The following is a 21954-nucleotide window of genomic DNA, read 5'->3' on the forward strand; positions in this document are numbered from 1 at the left end:
AGTAAAAATAAAAATATCCAGTCTCCCGAGAAAAATGAAGGTAGCTCTGGCTCTAAAAGTGAAAATCCTACCTCCTGACTAATAGGCTGCTTTCTCTTTGGAATGTTCTCTTAGAACACATAGCAAAAAGGGTCCTGGTGACCCCAGTTGTGTCTGAGCCTTAATCCTCTTGCCAGTGTGCTAGGGCATCAGTCCAATCCACTCAGTCCTGTGCTGCCCGCACCATGACCTACCCATACCCAGCCCTGAACCTGGAGCAGAAAGTACAACTCAAGCCAGAGGCCAAAGCTAGTGAATCCCTTTGTCTCTAACCATTCCTACTGAGCAGGTGTGGTCTAAGACTACCCCATAAACACTTCAGGTCCCGGGCTCTATGCTCTTTCCTGACACAATTGCTGCCCTTATGACTCGTGTGTTGTGTTGTCTGTTAATACTAACTCTGCCATTCCTTCTAGCCCATTGCCAAAAATCTAGTGTTTAAGGGCAGAGGAAGCAGTTCTAAGAGGGAAGTGTCAACATTAAAAAAAACAAAAAAACAAAAACAAAAACCAGAAAGAGCACAAATAAATTACTTTCTGTTGTAACTTGAGAATTTGAGAAGTATTTATTTTAATATATTTAACTTAATAATTAGTTAGGCTATTGAATTTGTTTGACAATCTGGCCAACACAACTTTTCTATCCATTGTTATATTTTATACATTTATTTGTATCCCTAAATATGAATGGCAAAATTTACAAAAATAATTATTGTTTAGGTCTTAAAGTCCATTGAAACATGCCCAAATCTCCTTATTTTCAGGGGAGATAAGGCCAGGTGTGGTGACACATACTTGTGAGTCTAGAAGTAAATTGGCAGATGCTGGAGGATTCCAAGACTTCATAGTCAGAGCCCGTTTAGTTTTCTGGAAGAAAAAAGGATGTGAGGAAACCCTGAGGTGTGATCCAGATCCCCATTCCTCTGTCCAGGTCACATTTCAGATAGAAAATAATTCAATACTGTAGTCACACAGTAGGTCTTATCATTTTTCTAGTTGATATAAAGAATCCAGTTTTCATCGTCACCCAATGAACAGTGATAAAGGTAGAGCCTGAGCTAAACTTGAAAGTGTCCTTTTACCTGCTACTTCAGAGTGTCCAGATATCCATGGGATATTCTGTGCTGATCCTCATGACATTTACACCCTGACAGTAGCCACAAGACATTAGCATTATCCAAAGCCTGAATCGCCTTGTATGTCAGGGAAATACAGGACATAAGAACCAAGGGTCTTTGCTTTATAACGTAGACTTATTTTATAGTCCTGTGCATTTGAACCAACATTAACAATACCTTGAGAACTTAAATATTATTTAATGAATTATTTATTTTAGTTATGCATCTGTGTTCATTTATGAGTTTGCCGTATGTGTGTGATTGCCTGCAGAAGAGCAGAAGGCAGCATTGAATCCCTGGAGATGGGATTACAGGTAGTTGTGAGCCACCCAATATGGGTGTTGGGGAATGAATCTGAGTCTTCTGGTAGAGCAGCAAGTACTCTTGACTATTGGACCATCTCTCTAGGACAAGAATTTAAATATTCTTGATAGAGAAATTAGTTCTCAGTTATTAGAAACCTTAGTGCATAGGAGAAAATGGCCAAAAAATTTTAACAGCATAAAATCATTGTTCTGTTACAATTCATGTAAATGTGTACGACTATTTTAGGAAAGTGTTAAAATATGCAGATGTGTGTGTGTGTGTGTGTGAGTGTGTGTGTGTGTGTGTGTGTGTGNGAGAGAGAGAGAGAGAGAGAGAGAGAGAGAGAGAGAGAGAGAGAGAGAGAAAGCTAAAATTTTTCTTTTGATGTTTGTTGTGGCAGATGGGGAAGATATTGCGAGGACCGTTCATGAAGTTTGTAGCACACGCAGCCTCCTTCACCATTTTCCTGGGGCTGCTCGTCATGAATGCAGCTGACAGATTTGAAGGCACCAAGCTCCTCCCTAACGAAACCAGCACAGATAATGCAAGACAGCTGTTCAGGATGAAAACATCCTGTTTCTCATGGATGGAGTTGCTCATTATATCCTGGGTAATAGGTAAAGACTGATTTTCTGTCTTGTTCCTTTTTGCAGCCTTAGCAAGTGGACTGAATCATGCTGATTGTTGCACATGATCAGTCATACAAATGTATGCAGCAGGAAACAGGGTTCCATGTACTGTGACTTTCTTTGTGATCTTAAACAGTTGTATGGTGGCCTTATTACCAGTTATAGTCTCTTCATATGCCATGCGATAATTACATTCCCACTTCACCCCACAAACGGAAGAAAACCAGCAGGATACTGTTAGTCAAACCTACCATCAATAAGCAGAACCTCTCATGCGTGGTTTGGGAGAGCTTTGAGTTCAAGTTTGAAAACAATCATGTTTTTTTTTAAATGTTGAGATTTAATAGAAACTGAAACTAATAGCGACACGTTTTTATTGAAAATTTATTATACTCAAAGCTGTTGACATACATCAAACCACACAGTACCTCAGATTTCCAATCTGTTATATATAATAATATCTATTTTATCGAGTTATGTGAGCATTAAATAACTCACTTCCTTGGGTGGCTTGTGAAAGAGGGGCAATTCAGTATGAAGCACTACAAGAGTGTCACTGGGCAATAAGGACACTGAGTTGAATGGAATGTAGTCTTTCCATTCCAGGAAGTAATTTGGGTAATGAACCAATAAGTCAGTAATAAAATCTCATCTGTAGAAAATGCTACAGTTGGGGAAATTTTAAGATGTTACCTAAGTACAGATTAGACATTTAAATCTGAGTGAGGTAGGATACAGAATGAACAGGAAATCCTCGCTAAATACCAATGGCACCTTTAGGTTAAGGCTTTGGAGAAAAGAAAATGTGAATCAGACCAAGAATGTGAAGGATAAGGACACAAAAGGCATTAGGTGTCGAGCTGTGGTACTATAAAAAGACTGAGCCACTTAAGATTATGTTTCTGTCCTAGCTCCATGGGTGTGGGTGACAGATGTGGATAGTAAAATGATCAGGGGGTGATTTCCAGTGGTTGGTGATGGGTTCAGAGAACATTTCAGAAATGTTTCTATGGTTTTGAGGTAGAGGGAGGAGGCCTGAAGGAGAGGTGAGTCCAGAGGCTGAGCCCAATTGGAGGAAAGTAATTTGAGTTTAGCATGGATGGCAGAGGACCTGAGAATGGCTTAAAGGTTAAACTGTGAATAACTTGGTAATTGTTATGTGTCTATGGGGAGTGGTGGTTACTGTCCTCTAAAGGGGAGTCTACGGATGGCCATGCTGGGAATGGGGAGCATGAAAATTTTCTTGTTAAATTTCTGATTAACTTTGAAATGTCCCAGCATTTCCAGGGATAAATATCAACTAAATCATAGGAAGTTTGGCTCCTGGATGAAGTCTGGCCACAGACAAATTTGCAAAAAATTCTTCCATCTCACATGACTCTGAAGGCCTTAACTGCATGAAATTCCCTCAATAGAACTATGTAGAGCATAAAGAGAAGACTCATGAGTCTTTATATAGAATCTCCAACAGGTCTGCTCTATCAACTGTCCATCTGAGTCACCAAGAGAAATAACTGCAGTCAATTTCATGCCACTTCTAGGACATCCATTCCTTCTTAGCTTCTTTATATTGGAGTCGAATGGATGATCAACTGAAATATCAGGAAGTATGACAATTACAGCATGATTATTCTTAACACTGAGGCAATTCAATAGCTACTGAGTTATTCAACACCATTAAACCACTTCATTTCATTGACATGTTTTCTGAAAAAACATTTTTTTTTTTTTTGGTTTTTTGAGACAGGGTTTCTCTGTATAGCCCTGGCTGTCCTGGAACTCACTTTGTAGATCAGGCTGGCCTTGAACTCAGAAATCCGCCTGCATCTTCCTCCCGAGTGCTGGGATTAAAGGCATGCGCCACCACGCCTGGCTGAAAAAACAGTTTTGCCTTAGTTTTTACTAAAATATTGGCAAATTTTGGACACACTGAAAGACTTTGACTTTTCTTTAACTCTTTCTTTTCTAGTTTAATTGACAAAACTGGAAAAGATATATTTTAACTCTGTTGTATGACTTAAGAGTAAATACTATTATATTGCCTTTATCTTTTTACACTAATAGCTAGTTTTTTAATATATCACTATAAGTAACATATGCAACACAATGATTGCCACATAGGGCAGGCTTAGTTAATTTCAGATAATTACAAATAACTATAAATAATAATTATTCAAAATTTCAGTGGGTATTATCTGTTTTTCTTCACAGGGTAAGCATTTGCTGTTAGAAAAGAGATGTCTTCTTAGTACAAGATATAATTTTGAAAAGAAAGAAATTTTATTGAGAGAATTAGAGATAATGAATTCTCATTTCATTCTGTATCAAAATTCATTCTTCCCTTAATTTGATAGTTTTAGTAGAGACTTCGATACTTTTCACTGAGAAACCAAAGCTGAGAATATTACATTAAGCTTTAATGTTATAAAGAAAAGCATTTCCATGGAAGAACTGCCCTGCCAATGTTTTTTTTTTTTTACTTCAGAAATTATCTCACAATGCTTATCTGAAGAGAATACAAAAATAAAACAGCAAGCTATGCACATGTAGTATACATGAGGTTCCTTGCTCAGTTTCTGACACTATTGTTTATTTTCTTGTGTTTTTATTCTTGCAAGAAAGACCCAGAGCCTACTATAAATATTAAGAAGAAATTGCCTATGTGGGTCACAGGCTGGATGTGTTACATTAGTTGGTGGAAAATGCTCATGTTTTTAAAAACAGAAAGCAAATCTATGTGATTTTCATTTGATGAAAATTTGAAATGCAAAATAGTATAACTGACATTCCAGGAGTTTTGTGGCAAGGCAGAATAACTGCACACCCATGTTGGTGTAAAGTCTAGCAGGAACACGAGACAGGGGCCATGCTTGAGAGTGCTTAATGTTTACAAGTTCAAGGGTCACTTGTTTGTCACCCACAGTGAGCTGCTAGGAAAGCAAAAAGCAATCCTGGGTTGACTCTAAGAGGGTAAGACCACAGTTAGGGCTGCCACTGTCATACTGTGGAGACTGGGGTTACAAGATAGACAAAGGGGGGTGCTTGCTTGTCACAGCAATTATAGAATGAGTGACAGTGAGTGACCTCCAAGAGAGATCCTCAGAAGATCAGCAAATTGTAGATTGAGCGATCCCACAGTGTGTTCCTTGGAGGATTTGTGGGGCGGGGTTTTTTATATTTTGAGCAGATAAACCAAGCAGCAGAGCAGTCCAAGGTGTTCCACGTGAGAGAGGTTTAATATGAGGGAATGGGGAGGGGAGAGTGAGCCGCAAAGCGGGTAGAAGGGTAGAGAGGAGGAGAGAGAGAGAAAGAGGGGGAGAGAAGAAAGAGGAGGAGGAGAAGAGAAGGCTTCCTATTTTATACAGAAAATGACGTCACACCAGTGAGGGTGGGAACTGAGCCAAGTGGACTATGGGATTGAAGGTCGTTGTCCTGGCAACACAGGCCAAGAGTCACATGCTTAGGCCGGGGCTAACAGGGGTTACTTTTTAATCACTGAGGGTGATGGAAAGAAGGGGCACAATATTGTAACTTGAGCCTTATTCCATTGGTGGTGAGAGGGCGCACTTAGAGAGAACGAAGATGAAATATGCCTGGAAGGAGGGGCAAGTAGGATTCAGAGAAGCCCTCGGTGCCTTAGTTTCACAGTTAAGCATGGCTCTGCTAGAGAAGAGCACACAAGTTGGTTGCTCTTTAGAGAAATTCAAATGTAGAGAGAACTGATACACTCTCTACTGCTCTAGAGAGCAGAAATAGAGCCAGCACATTCTCTTTCAAGAAGTAGACCCCTCAATCTGGCAGCAGAGCAAGCCTTTCTCAGTGTGGTCCATATGGAGAACTCTCTGGCAAAGGGGAGAAGCCAGACTAGGTGTGGGCAGTGTCAAAAGTTCTTAAGCAACAGCCCAGGCAGGGTGGGTATGGAAGGGAGGGAAGCAGATGGGCATACTTTCTTTAAGCTGAACATCTCTGAATTTTAGCTGCAGTTTGTCAGCTACAACAAGATGCCATTTATACCATAGAAAAGATGGAGGAAAGATATGAGGAAGATGGGAAAGTTTTAAAAAAATGGCAGATTGTGTGAGTTTGATGGAAGTCCCCATCAGTCCCTGTGTCTCACTAGATTGCTGAGTTTCCAGTAGTCCTGTGTATGGCTCTCAATCATTGTAGTCTTTGTTGAGGTTGGGAGACATATCAAGAACTTAGATGTCTTCAGCTTTTTCCATCCTGTTCACTGTTTTGGTGTGAATATGAGTCTTACACTATTTCCTGTTACAAATTTATAAGAGTTCATAGGAAGTCAGTGCTAATGCTCCCTTAACTAATATGGATAGTGAAATTGTCTGCCTGTAAGACCAAGTTCTCTTAATCTTTGTTCTTGGTGAGCAAAGGCCATGACATTTTCCTCATCTCCACGGGGCTCTTTGGGTGTTGGATTGTCATGTTCTGTGGTAGACACGAGGTGATTGTGAAAACTGGGGTAGGGGTTTTCAAGGTTCGGAGAGCATCTTACTTCTCGGTCAGGTTAGGAAGTTATTTGTGAGGTAAGACTTGAACATGGGAGTGAATTATATTTCACCACAGGGCTCTAAGAAGAAACGGAACGGTAGACAAGAAGGCATCTTTAATTTCTTTTTAATCAAATAATATTCTTCAAGTTAAGAAATGGGATATGTGAATGTTATAAGTAAATCAAGGAAGGAAGGACAAAAAGTGTTTGCCATAGTTTCTTCACAATGCCAGTACTGTGTACTTCATTTTACAAATGCTATTTTATTTGTACATTGTCTTGCAAAGCAGGTAAATTTGCATGCTCATTTTGTGAGCTGCATTCTAGAAAGGGTAAACTCTTTGCCAATGACTCTGCAGCTAGTTCTTGGAGAAGCAAGATATCACAATGCTCCTAAACCCTGCATTAAATGTTTGGAAAACCATGAAGTGTTATTAATAATTGCATCAAAGACATCAACTACTCTTAGTGCACTGATACTAATTAGTTACTGTAATTTCCTTTCCTCTTTTAAGATGGTCATTTAAAATTTGTTCACAGACTGCAAGGCATTTAAATTTTTTAATTTACATTTATGGTGTTTGTTCTGGTCCCCCCAAGATACACATAGAGATTCTAAATAAATAGTAATTTACATAGAAAGAGGTGTGATTTTAATAAAGAGAATTGCTTCTGAGGAAAAAAATGTGGAGCAGATCAGAGGGCAAGAGCTGCCAAACCAGGTGCATATTAAGCCTTGAGAGTTGGAGAAGGCGGGGGGGGGGGGGAGCATCTTTGGTTAGATGTGTCCAAATCTTCATTCACACTAAGAGAAACACCACAAAGTCCCCATCTGAGGAGTTCTATGTGTTCTTCTGTCTGACTGGGAGTAGCACACAGTAGGAAGAGTGGGAGTGGTTTTCAGGAAGCAGTAGTTGAGGCTCATGGTCAACAAAGGTTCTGTATATAGAGAGGTTAGTGTGCTATTCCTGTGACCTATGACTCATGGTGATTTATATGACGTCATATCCAATGTCTGTATAACTCCATTGTGAAAGTGTGAGCACTTCTATTTTGAATGTATGGGTATCTTGTGTTTGGGTTATCATAATGAACATCTTAAGTACTTTTTCCATTGCTAGAAATAAAAGACCAATTCAGTGCATTTCACTTGAGATTCATGATCAATATCACTTGATTGCTTTCTGGTGGCTCACTGCTATTGTTGGATTGTAGCTTCTGGGGGTAGGGAAAGAAGGCTGGGGCAAGTTTAAAGGACTGTGAATAGCCAGTGAGACTTTTCCAATTGTTTTTTTTCATGGAAGAGCTAAAGTTAGAATGAAATTGATCTGTTATATTAATCCTTTATTAATGCAGGCATGATATGGGCTGAATGTAAAGAAATCTGGACTCAAGGCCCCAAAGAATACTTATTTGAGTTGTGGAATATGCTTGACTTTGGAATGCTGGCAATCTTTGCAGCATCATTCATTGCAAGATTTATGGCGTTCTGGCATGCATCTAAAGCTCAGAGCATCATTGATGCAAATGACACTTTAAAGGATTTGACAAAAGTCACACTGGGGGACAACGTTAAATACTACAATCTGGGTGAGTTTATAATACTGATTGAACTAGTGAAGATAAACTATTTTTTATGAAAGAGACATCAGTAGTAGTCATTTTTCTCCACTTCACATAAAATTGTGTATTGTTAACATCTGTATTTGACAAATTGCATCAGTATCTGAAGAATCATGCTTTTGCCTCTCCTTGCCTTCTGATTGGAAACCTTTATTAACCACAAGAGCCATCTCCCATTATCTCTGGGAACAGCTAGATAGCTATCAAATATTGAGAAGCACTATCTCATACCTTATATTTATGCATTTTGTTTTCTTTTTCTTTCTTTTTATGGGACTTTGTGTGTGTTTCCCATATAAGATCAAGTACCTAAAGAGTCCAGAAGTTGTTAGATCCACTGAAGTTAGAGTTACAGATGGGTGTGAGTTGTTCAACAGGGCTTATGTGAACTGAATTTGTGACCTTTGCAAGAGCAGCAAGCTTTCTTCAACACTGAGAACTGTCTTGTCTCTAGCTTTATATTTTTTCTTTGTCTATCAAGACAGATAGTTCACATTAGACAGTGATCCAAATGAGCTAGAGTAGGTACTTGACCAATCATGTCTTCAATGTCATGAAATCATACCAATCATACCAACCCTAAAGCCTCTAGTAAAATCTTATTCTGGCTGCACTTCTGTCTATAACAGTGTAAAAAGAACAGAGATCTCACTGTGGACCCCTCCCCTTCATTTATTTCAGTAACCTGTTGATTCTTTCACTTTTTAAATTCACTTGACTGTTCACCTAATGCATAGGCCTGAGCAAGCTCCATTTGTAGTACTTCTGTAAGAACAGCTTTGAGTAGTAACAGTGAATCAGATATGGCTTCTTCTCTTTCCTTTTCTTTTTCTCTTTCTTCTACTCTTCCTTCTCCTCCTCCACTCCTCCTCTTCCTTCTTTTTCTTTTCTTTTCTTTTCTTTTCTTTTCTTTTCTTTTCTCTTCTCTTTTTTTCTTTCTTCTCTCTTCTCTTCTTTTCTTTTCTTTTCTTTTCTTTTCTTTTCTTTTCTTTTCTTTTCTTTTCTTTTCTTTTCTTTTTTCTCTGTGTAGTCTTGATGGTGCCCTGGAACTCACTTTGTAAACCATGCTGGCTTTAAACTCACAAAGGTCTACCTACATATGCCTCCCGGGTGTCGTGGTTAAAGATGAGCTCCACCACTCTTGGCTTATTAATGCAGGCTTTGTCTGAACATTTGACAGGATCACATGTTGATGGCAGGAGTTCATTAGACATTTGTCTAATTGAACATCTTCAATAATTGTGAAATGTTGAAATAGAAAATTTCACTTTTGAACTATGTACACATGATGGGATGATACTTGAGTTTAAATAAAAAAGGAGATGATTATTGCAAAACAATGATGAACATCATGCTATGTGAAACAAGATAAGCATGGAAAAAAAATCTCATGATGTCACTTATATGTGTGATCTCATAGGAGTGATTGGCAATCTGGTGATTGGCAGGAATCAAGTCATATGCGTCAGAGAGAAGAAAATACTGTAGTCAGACACAAGCCACAAATTCTGGTGTTCTTCTGTACAGCATGGTGCTTCTAGTATCAGCAGTCTATTGTGCATGGGGAAATTACAGAAGACAGTAACTTTTAAACGTTCTTACCACACAGAAAAAATATGTGAGGTGATTGATATGTTAATTATATTAATTTAATCATTATGGCATGTCAACCTATGTGACATTGAATCCACATACACATGAGTTGAAAAGTTTATAATTGAATCTATTTTCCTTTCAAGACATATAAACTGTTTCAAACCAAAAGAGTCTTTGAAGTCTTCAGGAGGACGCTCAGTAAATAGTAATGGCCCTGTTTCTAACCAGGCATTGAATGAGTTGAGAGATAAAACAAACAAACAAATGAATAGGAGTTGAGTCCTAATCATCACTCCTAAACCTGATAAAAGGGTAGATGTCATAAGCCTGAGCCAGACAGATCGCCAAGACTGAGTAGCAGAAGTTGCAAGAATTATCGTCAATTGTTCAGCTAGCAGGGGTCAGGCCAGTGTTCTCAATGAGGGGTTGCATGGTGTTTGCAGTAAGTGGTTGTTCTTCAGGGATGCTTCTGTGGGGACCAGAGAAGCCCCATGAGATTAAGATGATGATGCCAGTCCCATGATTAAAGCAGACTTTGTTACCATTCCAGATTAATGAACCAGGTGAGTTATTTCTCTCCCCAGGAGAAAAGTGACTAAAAAATGTAAACAAAGTTCAATATTTGCCGAAGGGAAATTATCCCTCCATAGAAACTTGACTTGGCAGAAATATAGTCCTTTTGAATATTTATTGTAACTCTCTAGTAAGAAATCTATTAACATTCAATTGGCACCTTTGTGGGTTTAATGTCTGTATCACTAAAGCCTCCTCATTATGAATTCTTACTATTTATTTCAATTCTAAGCTTTTAAAGAGTTTCTAAAAATATATTCAAACTATCTATTTAGAGGGAACACTCAAAACACTATAAAAAGAAAACATATTCATAAGTTATTTGTCCTTTCCTGATTCTCTGAAAATAAGGAAATGCAAAATTATAATTATATTTTCCTGCTTCTTACACAATGTGTTGCATTTTTCTTCATAATGGTCCCTTAAGTGGGTTTTGATGGCTTAAGTGGGTAATAATGCCAGAAGAAATTTTTAATGAATTATAGAAAAATTTGTGGCAAAAATAGACTTGTTTTACTGACCAATAAAAAGTATTTTTAGTAAGTTTAAATAACAAGAAGGATAAGCCTCAAATGATTGTATTTTGTAGTTATAGTTCAAGATGACGAATGCAACAACTGAGTAAGTGCCAGATGTTTTGAAGAACTGTTCATATGTAAATGAATTAAATTTTGAAGGCATATGAGAGCCACAGCAGCAGAATCACCTAATCACTGGAGAGGGAGAAGTGAACCTGTGTGTGTGTGTGTGGGGGGGGTAATTTGAGTAAGTTTTTTCAGTTGTAACTATCAGAATCAACAGAATCAGTTGCTCAGCTGGTATACAGGACTATACCATACTGAGAATTCATAACTAATCACCTCAATCAGGTCAGAATATACTCCACACGCTTGAGAAGGTCTTCAGAACACAAGCTTTTACTTGGGAATTGTGATTGTACATTCATTTTCTCAGAAAAGAATTTACCTAAATAAACAACTCATGGGAACTTACCATAATCTTTGTCTCTGATTTTTTTATCTCTAGCCAGGATAAAGTGGGACCCTACCGATCCTCAGATCATCTCTGAAGGTCTTTACGCAATTGCTGTGGTTTTAAGTTTCTCCAGAATAGCTTACATCTTACCAGCAAATGAAAGCTTTGGACCTCTGCAGATTTCACTTGGAAGAACAGTGAAAGATATCTTCAAATTCATGGTCATATTCATCATGGTGTTTGTAGCCTTTATGATTGGAATGTTCAACCTTTACTCCTACTACATTGGTGCAAAACAGAATGAAGCCTTCACAACGTATGTGGCACTAGGTGTCCTGATGGTAGAGACTGCAGATTAGGAGGGCATTTGACCACTAGCATTTATACTTGCAGGTTTACCCTTTGATGCAGTCAGTACTCCTCTCTTGCTGGGCGTCAGCAAGACAAGGAGATCTTAAAGTGGATTGCAGGAAGACTAGCATGAAGGAACCTTCCCAATGTAAAATAATTATATGTAATGTTTTTAGAATCAGATTACATGACAAATACCCCCCTCATATACCTTTATTATTTTCAGTCCACAAAAAGAAGAAACCAAAATTCACTAAAGCTAAACAGTGTTGCATAAGTGCTGACAACATTTGCTAAGTAGCATCCACTGTCCTAAATCCTATGCCTTTCTCATTGACAGGGACTACAGAACACTAAGTGTGAGGACAGCTGCTCTTCTAGTTCAGTTCCCAGAACTTATCACCACCACCGCCCCACACACACGCTTGAAAACACTGTGCTGTAGTAGATGTCTTAAACATCAGGGCCTTCATGTCACACGACAAATGGCATCTCAGGAGGAGCCTACTGTTTTCCATAGTCTTCTGAAGTGCATTTTTAAAGGGAAAATTAAAACAACTGGGTTAAACGTAGGCTTAACTCTGAGCAAGCCATTATGCTTATAGCACCATAATTTTTCCCAGGGCATCCCAAGAATTTTGGTGCCATTGTCTATCTTTATAGTGCCATATTTTCTGATATTGTTGTTATCTATTTATTTTGTGTGAATGGAAGTACAGATGAACCACAAACTAAAATCACTCTAACAAGTTGTATTTTAAAAGTAATTCATTTACCTTTGCCAAATCCATCGATCATTGAAATATAAATGTCTATTAGTTATGATGTTATCTCATAGCCTTTACCATCTATCCAATGCTTCAGATTCATAGTATCAGATCTTTGCAATGAATCCAGAAGGGAAACTAAAAATTCAGGCAATTTTGATTTCTCATGAGTATCTAGTAGTTTGTAAGGAAATTGAAACAACTGATTTATGATGATACTATTATTATGTATTTATATCTTTTCTCATATTCTTCTTTCTATTTGATTCTCCAGAGTTGAGGAAAGTTTTAAGACACTGTTCTGGGCTATATTTGGTCTTTCTGAAGTGAAGTCTGTGGTCATTAACTACAATCACAAGTTCATTGAAAACATCGGCTACGTTCTGTATGGTGTCTATAATGTCACAATGGTCATTGTTTTGCTAAATATGTTAATTGCAATGATCAATAGTTCATTCCAGGAAATTGAGGTATGAAATCTATACGATCTTATAGTTCATGCTTACATCTTTCAAGTAGTGTAAGGATAAATAATCAATAGAATGAAGCAGATTCTGCCTGCTTTGTTATTTGTCCACTTTCCATGTTTCTCTGGTCAGTGTTGGTCAAGGAATGCTGAAGACTTTAAACTTGCTCTTAAACACAGTATTGATGGGATGTGCTTAGTCAGCAAAATCCAGGGGGTTAGTCAGATTTAATGTATCACTGTTTCTTGGACTTGTGAAGGTTCTATGCCCCAGTATAGGGGAATTCCAGTGCCAGGAAGCAGGAGAGGAAACTAGGAAAGTGGATAACATTTGAAATGTAAATAAAGAAAATATCTAATAAAAAAACTTAAAATACTGTAACAAGGTTAATTTTTAATTTTTTGTGATGTTTTGGTTTTCTATTTTTTTGTGGAGATAGAATTCTTTGTAGTTCAAGCTAGCCTAGAACTTGCTTCATTGCAGAGAATGATCTTGATCTCATGGTCCTCCAGCCACTACCTTCTGGGTCCGTGTGCCACTGTGCCGAGTGATGAATTCTTATTTTAGTCAATAGTTATTCCCAACAGTCAGATGTTGTGGCCTAGGCCTGTAATCCCAACATTTGTAAGACTGAGGCAGATAGATTAATATGAGTTTCAGACCTGCCTGGGCTATATAATAAGATTCCATTTCAAAATATCAATACCAAAAAAGGAAAAAATGTTTAGAAATAATATTACTGTCCAAATCTGTTTTTGAGGTATATTCAGAATTAATCTAATCTCAAGTTGTTGATGACTATGTGAGTTTGTATTCCAGAAGTGCCCTGAATGAATGAATGAATGAGTGAGTGAAGAATGCCCTTTCACAAGGTTCTTCAGAGTTTAAGGAAGTACACTTGATGTCTTTCATAGTATTTATAAACTCTTGTGAGTTTTGAGATCAACTGTCCTGGAAACTGAGTAAAGTCTGAAGCAGACTTTAGAAGGAATGTGACCTCAAGTGTCCCATGGAGCTCTCAGTCTTGAGAGTCTTAGGACCTTGGTAGACTGTGCCATGTGGTATTACAGGGACTTGATAAGTCTGTTTCCATGCTGAACAGTCACATCTATTTGCACAGGATGATGCGGACGTGGAGTGGAAGTTTGCAAGGGCCAAATTGTGGTTTTCCTACTTTGAGGAGGGAAGGACACTTCCTGTCCCCTTCAATCTTGTGCCAAGTCCAAAATCCCTGCTTTATCTCCTATTGAAATTTAAGAAATGGATGTCTGAGCTCATCCAGGGTCATAAGCAAGGCTTCCAAGAAGATGCAGAGATGAACAAGGTAATAGGCTTGATCAATAATCTCTACGGTCAAAATTGTTCTCAACATAGTAACCATTGAGCATATTCTTTTAAAGAAGCTGTCCATGAAAGAATGATGTACCTCTATTCTTACTCCTCTTAACTACACATACGGTGCTTCTTGATCTGTTGACTAACAAGAACACAGTGAGCAATTCCTACATAAAAAGAGTGTAGGAAAAAATCCATGAAATGTAACTAAATCGATGCATTTTCTGATACTGAAAGTGAGAGCATTTGGACCCCTACTGTGCTCTTGATACCCAAGTTTCTCACTTCACTGTTAGTGAAGGGTCAGTAGTTATGGACAGCTGATAGGAGCCAGGTTGACTCTGACATAACATCTACATTACAAAGTTCGGTAATGATTGCTCACACACAATGTGGGAGGCCAGTATCTGGAGCAAGGTGTTTGATGAAGAAAGGTCTAAGAATACTGACTTGATATAAGAATCCTTGCAGGCAAGTTGATCTCAAGAAAAACAGATCAAGAGTAGTGTTAGCCGAAATGGATGCTCACAGCCAGCTACTGGATGGAACACAGGGTCCCCAATGGAGGAACTAGAGAAAGTACCCAAGTACCTGAAGGGGGCTGCAACCCTGTAGGTGGAACAACAACAGGAACTAACCAGTACCCCCTGGGTTTGTGTTTCTAGCTGCATATGTAGCAGAAGATGACCTAATCGGCCATCAGTGGGAATAGAGGCTCCTTGGTCTTCCAAACTCTATATGACCTAGTACAAGGCAAGGCCTGGGCCAAGTAGTGGGAGTGGGTGGGTAGGGGAACAGAGGTGGGGGGAGGGGTATGGGAAACTTTCGGGATAGCATTTGAAATGTAAATAAAGAAAATAATAATAATAAAAAAAAGAGTAGTGTTAGGGTGATGGGGTACATGCAGTATGTTGGGCTATATCTCAAACACAAATGCAGTGCTATGTGTGCCCTGCACAAGGCTCCTTCTTGGCTCCTGAGTAGCATACCAAGGCTTATCGTTAAGTTTCCAGCTACTTCAAGGAGAGGTGGGTCAGGGTGGGAACAGCTATGCATAGAGTATATGGGAATAATTAAGGTAGCTGTCCATTTCTTCTTAAAAAGGAGTTTGAAAGGAACAAGAATCTTTTTAGAATATTCATTTTGGTTAGAGATTATAGGCACTTTTTGTCTCTTCAAAAATTGAGAAGTAAGGCAATGAGCAAAAGTTACAAATAGTTCAATTTGAATTTTATAAAGAACAAACTCATAATGATATGATCTACCCAGCAGAGTGGTGGATTATATTAGGAAGCAGGGTGCCCCTGTAACTGTTGCCAATCAGAAAACTATGAATATTTGACCGCAGAACTCAGAGAGTTTCTCCCTGGACTGTGTGGCCCATTGAACAGAACGATTTGGGGGTTCTTGAAATGTTAAGAGTCTACCATTGGCTGTAATTGGATGGAAGGAAAGCACTTTTCAGTAGTTGTTTCAGCTGTGTGCTCTGGGTCGGGAGCAAGCAAGATTTCCTCTCCAGCAGTAGGAAGCAAACTTCCAACTGCATTGCAAAGATTAAATTAATTAAATATAGAAAGTGATTTTAAAATCCAAGATAATTGTGCATAGAAATTTGGGGGAAATATGCATCTGTGGCCTTCCTCCAGATGTCTGCTTTATAGGACTCAGTGGGTTAATGGAAAAAAAACTTTTACTCAATGTAACTAAATATACACTTATAAGGTTTGATAAGAATTGTAACATGAGAAAAATTAGTGTTTAAATAAATGTCCAAGGACTTGCCAAAAGGAAGGCTCAAAAAGAATATACTTCTGTCACTAAAACATGCTGGAGAATTAGAGCAGATAGATTTTGGGATATGGATTGCAGAGCAAAAATTGGCCATGTAACCGGGCTCATTTTAATATCTATCTTTTAAAGAGAAATGAAGAAAAGAAATTTGGAATTTTGGGAAGTCACGAAGACCTTTCAAAATTTTCACTTGACCAAAATCAGGTAAGTTAAGACTTGAAACTAGGAAGACACACCTAGGTTGCCCAGGGTTGGAGTTATCTTGTCAGAGAAAAGAACCATTGTTTGGAAGCAATGTCAAGGGATGGTTAGCGACGGCTACAGCGAACGCTCAAGAGCTTAGGCTGCTCGTCAACAGAACTCAGGTTCAAATCTAACCACACACAGCCTTTCGTAACTTCATTTTCAGGGAATCCAGTGTCTTCTTCTGGATTCCACAGGCACAGACATACACACAGGCAAAACATCAATGCACATTTAAAAAAGTAAAGGAAATAGATAACAGCCACATGAAAATTATTAATTGCTACTCCAACTTTCAAGCAATTTGTAGCTGAGACATGAGGATGCATCTATGTTCTTTTGCAAAAGGAAATTAGTATATGTGTAAACAACCTGTTAACCTCAAGTCTGTGGGGACTGATGGGTGGCGAGGCCCAAGGCTAATGATAGGAAGAAGGCACTGGATTGGACAGTAAGTGTTCATTACACTGAAGCTCAAGTGAAGAGCACACAGCTAGTGATGTCTGTCAGGTAACAAGAAGCTGTTTGCAAAGGTACCATGAGAATTCAACAGATGTTGTGGCCAGTACAGTTCGTAATGAGCTAGGTATTTTGAAGACAGTAAATCCTCAGTGATAAGGTTATTTACTCCTTTCCTTGTTAGTCATAGGTCATAGGGTTCCAACAGACACTAAAGAGAAACTACATAAACAAATCCAGAGAGCAATGTGTCAGGAAGGCTCCGTGTTCATTTGTACAAAATAAAAAAACAAAACAAAACAAAACAAAAAACAAATCTTGATGGACAAAGCAAGACAGTTGTTTTCATTTTTCTCCTCTTGTTAATCCTGCCCCAGTGAGACAGCATGTGGAGCTTGTTAAGGGTGAGTGGCTGTGATTATCTTAGAGTTTTCATGTCATAGACACAAGATGACAGTTTTGCCTCCCATCATTTTGCTTCCTGTTAAGGTATGAGAGAGGCATGTGTACCAAGAAGTATGGCTAGCTGTCTGAATCCCAAAAGCACCTCTACACAAATTCTGTTATTCTGTTTATTTTATGTGTTATAATATAAAATGTTGTGCTATAAATCTATTGTGCAGCTCCTTAAAGGAAAGCAAAGGCCAAGAGGGAGGCCACTGCTGTCTGCTTTGAACTGAATATTTTATGTCCCACACCAAAGCACAGATATTCTCAAGGTCTGTGTGACCATGATCCCTAGTCTACCAGGTTCCTTTTTTACTACAGCAAAAAACTTTAGCAAAGTGGCCAGATATAAAATTAACTCAAACAAATCAGTAACCTTCCTCTGCTCAAAGGATAAACAGGCTGAGAAAGAAATTAGGGAAAGGACACCCTTCACAATAGTCACAAATAATATAAAATACATTGGCATGACTCTAACCTAGCAAATGGAAGATCTATATGAGAAGAACTTGAGATCTCTGAAGAATGGAGTTGAAGAAGATCTCAGAAGATGGAAAGATCTCCCATGCTCATGGATTAGCAGGATTAATATTGTAAAAATGGTCATCTTGTCAAAAACAATCTACAGATTCAATGTAATCCCCATCAAAATAATACCAACTCAATTCTTCATAGAGTTAGAAAGACCACATTGCAAATTTATTTGGAATAAAACAAAAACAAACAAACAAAAAACACCAACAACCTAGGATAGCAAAAACTATTCATTCTCAACAATAAAAGAAAAATTTCGGGAATCACCATTCCTGACCTCAAGCTGTACTATAGAGTAATAGTGATAAAAACTGCATGGTATTTGTACAGTGACAGGCAAGTAGATCAATGGAATGGAAGTGAAGACCCAGAAATGAACCCACACACCTACGGTCACTTGAACTTTGACAAAGGAGCTAAAACTATCCAATGGATAAAAGAGCATTTTCAACACATGGTGCTGGTTCAACTGGAGTTCAGCACGTAGAAGAATGCAAACTGAATCATCCTTATCTCCTTGTAGAAAGCTCAAATCCAAGTGGATCAAGGATCTCCACATAAAACCAGATACACTGAAACTAATAGAAATGAAAATGGGGAAGAGCCTCGAGCATATGGGCACAGGAGAAATTTTCCTAAACAGAACATCAAAAGCTTATGCTCAATGATCAAATTGACAAATGGGACCTCATAAAATTGCAAAGCTTCTGTAAGGCAAAGGACACTGTCAATAGGACAGCAACCAACAGATTTGGAAAAGATCTTTACCAACCCTACAGCCCATAGATGGCTAATGTATAACATATACAAAGAACTCAAGAAGTTGGATTTCTGAGAACCAAATGACCCTATTAAAAAATGGGGTACCAAGCTAAACAAAGAATTTTCAACCTCGGAATATCGAATGGCTGAGAAGCACCTAAAGAAATGTTCAACATCCTTAATGATCAGGAAAATGCAAATCAAAACAACCCTGAGATTCCACCTCACACCAGTAAGAGTGGCTAAGACCAAAAACTCAGGTGATAGCAGATGCTGGTGAGGATGTGGAGAAAGAGGAACACTCCTCCATTGCTGGTGGGATTGCAAGTTGGTACAACTCTGGAAATAAGTTTAGTGGTTCCTCAGAAAATTGGACATAGTACTATTGGAAGATCCAGCAATACCTCTCCTGGGCATATACCAAGATGTTCCAACTGGTAATAAGGACGCATTATGTTCATAGTAGCCTTATTTATAATAGCCAGAAGCTTGAAAGAACCCAGATGTCCCTCAATAGAGGAATGGATACAGAAAATGTGGTACATTTACACAATGGAGTACTATGTAGCTATTAAAAACAGTGACTTTATAAAATTCTTAGACAAATGGATGGATCTGCAGGATATCATCCTGAGTAAGGTAACTCAATGTCAAAGAATACACATGATATGCACTCACTGATATGTGGATATTTGCCCAGGAGCTCAGAATATCCAAGATACAATTTGCAAAACACATGAAACTCAAGAAGAAGGAAGACCAAAGTGTGGATACTTCGATTCTTCTTAGAAGGGGTACAAAACACCCATGGAAGGAGTTACAGAGACAAATTTCAGAGCAGAGCCTGATGGAATGACCATCCAGAGATCCATCCTATAAACAACCACCAAACCCAGACACTATTGCAGATGCCAACAAGATTTTGCTGACAGGAGCCTGATATAGCTGTCTCTTGAGAGGCTCTGCCACTGCCTGACAAATACTGAAGTATATGCTTACAGCCATCCATTGGACTGAGCACAGGGTACCCAATGAAGATGCTAGAGAAAATACCCAAGGAGTTGAAGGGATTTGTAGTCCTATAGGAGGAACAACAATATGAACTAACCAGAATCCCCAGATCTCCCAGGGACTAAACTACCAACCAAAGAGTATAAATGAAGGGACCCATGGCTCCAGGTGCATATGTAGCAGAGGATGGCATTGTTGGACATCAATAGGAGGAGCAGCCCTTGGTCCTGTGAAGGCTTGATGTCCCAGTATAGGGAAATGCCAGGATAGGGAAGAGGGAGTGGGTAGGTTGGTGAACAGGGGGAAAGTGTATGAGATAGGGGCTTGTCAGTGGAGAAACCAGGAAAGGGGATAACATTTGAAATATAAATAAAAGAAATATCTAATACCCCCCCCACACACACACACAAAGAACTCCTAGGAATAGAAGCCCTATTCTGATTAAGAATTTTATCTGGAATAAGTTTCATGGAACAGGATCCCAAGCAGGAAGGAGGCATGGGTATATGATAGACCCAGGACCATGAGGCTGGCTGCAGCCTGAGGCTTCCGTTTCCAGCATAGGGCTGTGAGTAAGTAGTAGAAGGGGAAGTGAAAATTACCTTCAGCCCTCATGGCAGTCACCACCAGGGTTGTGAGGAATTGGCCAAGTCTTTCTATTCAGAGTTCTGTTTCTCTTCCCACCAAGACACCAGGTATTTTCAAGTGTACAGATAGAGGAGACATAGAGTGAAATAATGTTTTCAAGAGCAATCCACGGTCTACTTTCTCTGTGGTGAGCTGGTTTGTTGGTTGGGGGAGTGGAAGGAGCTCACAAAGTACTCACCTCAGCTTGCTTTGTCCTGACTGACATTGTGTGTGTGTGTATATGTGTGTGTGTGTGTGTACGTGTGCATGTGAGTATGTGCATGTGTGTATCACTGTGTGCTTACATTTTAAAGAATTATAGAAAAAACAAAGGAAGAATTTGGCAGAAATAGTATGTGGCTCCCAATTATCTGCAGTATTTACTATCTGTTCACTGCAGAAGCTTCCTGCTCCTGGACTTGTGTTGATGTTATAACAATAACACTTTGAAAACACAGAGTACATTTGAATATTTACAAAGGATTTCCTCATGATAGTGAATAGCTGTAAGAGTTATGCTAGAAACACTACCAGGATGGCTCCTTGCTCATGTGTAGAATGTAAGCAGCAAACACTGCAGATAAAGTTCTTATGACAATATCTGAGATGGAGTAGAATAGAGTAGGAACTTAGTATTTTTATTACTGTGACAAGAACAAACACAAGCACACATTTGATAGTCACGTGGGGAGACAGAGCTGAGACTAGGCCTAAACTCCTAGAGAAAGGGTATGAACAGAAAATGAAAGGAGTCCAGCTGAATAATATAAATGGGTGTGTTTGGAAAAATAATTGCAAATAAGTGAATTAGTAAGTGGAAAAACTAATGATAATGGAAAATCATCATGCTATTTGGAAGCAAGCATGCAGTTAATTGAGGAATAGCACCAACATTAACATCTGTTGGATGTGCTTGGCAGTACACACACAGACACACACAGACACACACACACGCATACAGAGACACACACACACAGACACACACACACAGACACATACACACACACACACATACACAAACACACAGACACACAGACACATCATTATATTTATTTTCCCATTACACTCCTGCTAAGAATTTGCACAAATTGCATGAATGTTTCAGGCTGAGTCTCAAAGGAAGACTAAAAGAAACAAAAGCTCCAACATGGTGGGACATAGGTTTTGTCATTTTTGTGTCAGTGCCTTCTTCTCATTCCTTTCCTTGGTGAGGTTGTCCTGGACATGGCATGGTAACCAGTCCCCAGGCCAAGAAGAGGGTGTGAATGTCTAGGGAGCACAAGTGACATCGTAGTTGAGCCAGTTGTGGAGTTTGGGGTGAGATGTTGATTCTGATGTCAATTTAACAATAAGACCTTTTCGTGTGGTTGTATACTATGGCAGCCATGGACATGTGACATTCATGTTTTTCTTCAGGAAAGTGCTAATTTTGTGATTATCTGGCAACCTGTCACTGTAGCTTTGTCCCTCTCTAGCTATGATTGTGTTCTTATGAGGTGTTCTGTCTCACCCACCTCTCCCCAAGCCCCTGTGAACTCTAGATGCTGGGCTGGGCTTTCTCCTAGGCAATCTCTGTGTCTTTCCCTCTTTTTAAGGCAAGCCAACCCTCAGTGTTGAGGGGAAACAGCATGGGGAGGGAGAGTGAGATGGGGCAACAACAAAGAGAATGGGCAGAGCACATGATAACACATGTGTACCAGTCATAAGAAAGCCCATTATTTTGCATGTGACATGACCTGAAATTCTGGATATGTCCCAAACTTTGAGAACTGTCTTTGACACTTGTTTACTGGAT

The 21954-nt window shown here is 39.0% G+C and overlaps 1 protein-coding gene across 2 annotated transcripts in view; it reads left to right on the plus strand.

Annotated features, from left to right (window-relative positions):
• The window catches only part of Trpc6 (transient receptor potential cation channel subfamily C member 6), a 104839-nt gene that overhangs the window by 77083 nt on the left and 5802 nt on the right, over positions 1-21954 (plus strand). For both annotated transcript variants that reach the window (XM_021206404.2, XM_029543160.1), the window contains 6 exons: positions 1863-2079; positions 7955-8188; positions 11417-11681; positions 12758-12953; positions 14071-14274; positions 16206-16280. In XM_021206404.2, coding sequence (XP_021062063.1) covers positions 1863-2079; positions 7955-8188; positions 11417-11681; positions 12758-12953; positions 14071-14274; positions 16206-16280 — 1191 coding nt within the window. The remainder of the gene's footprint in view (positions 1-1862; positions 2080-7954; positions 8189-11416; positions 11682-12757; positions 12954-14070; positions 14275-16205; positions 16281-21954) is intronic.

Source organism: Mus pahari, chromosome 10 (genome assembly GCF_900095145.1).
Source record: "Mus pahari chromosome 10, PAHARI_EIJ_v1.1, whole genome shotgun sequence".
In the NCBI taxonomy this organism is placed as follows: Eukaryota; Metazoa; Chordata; class Mammalia; order Rodentia; family Muridae; genus Mus; species Mus pahari.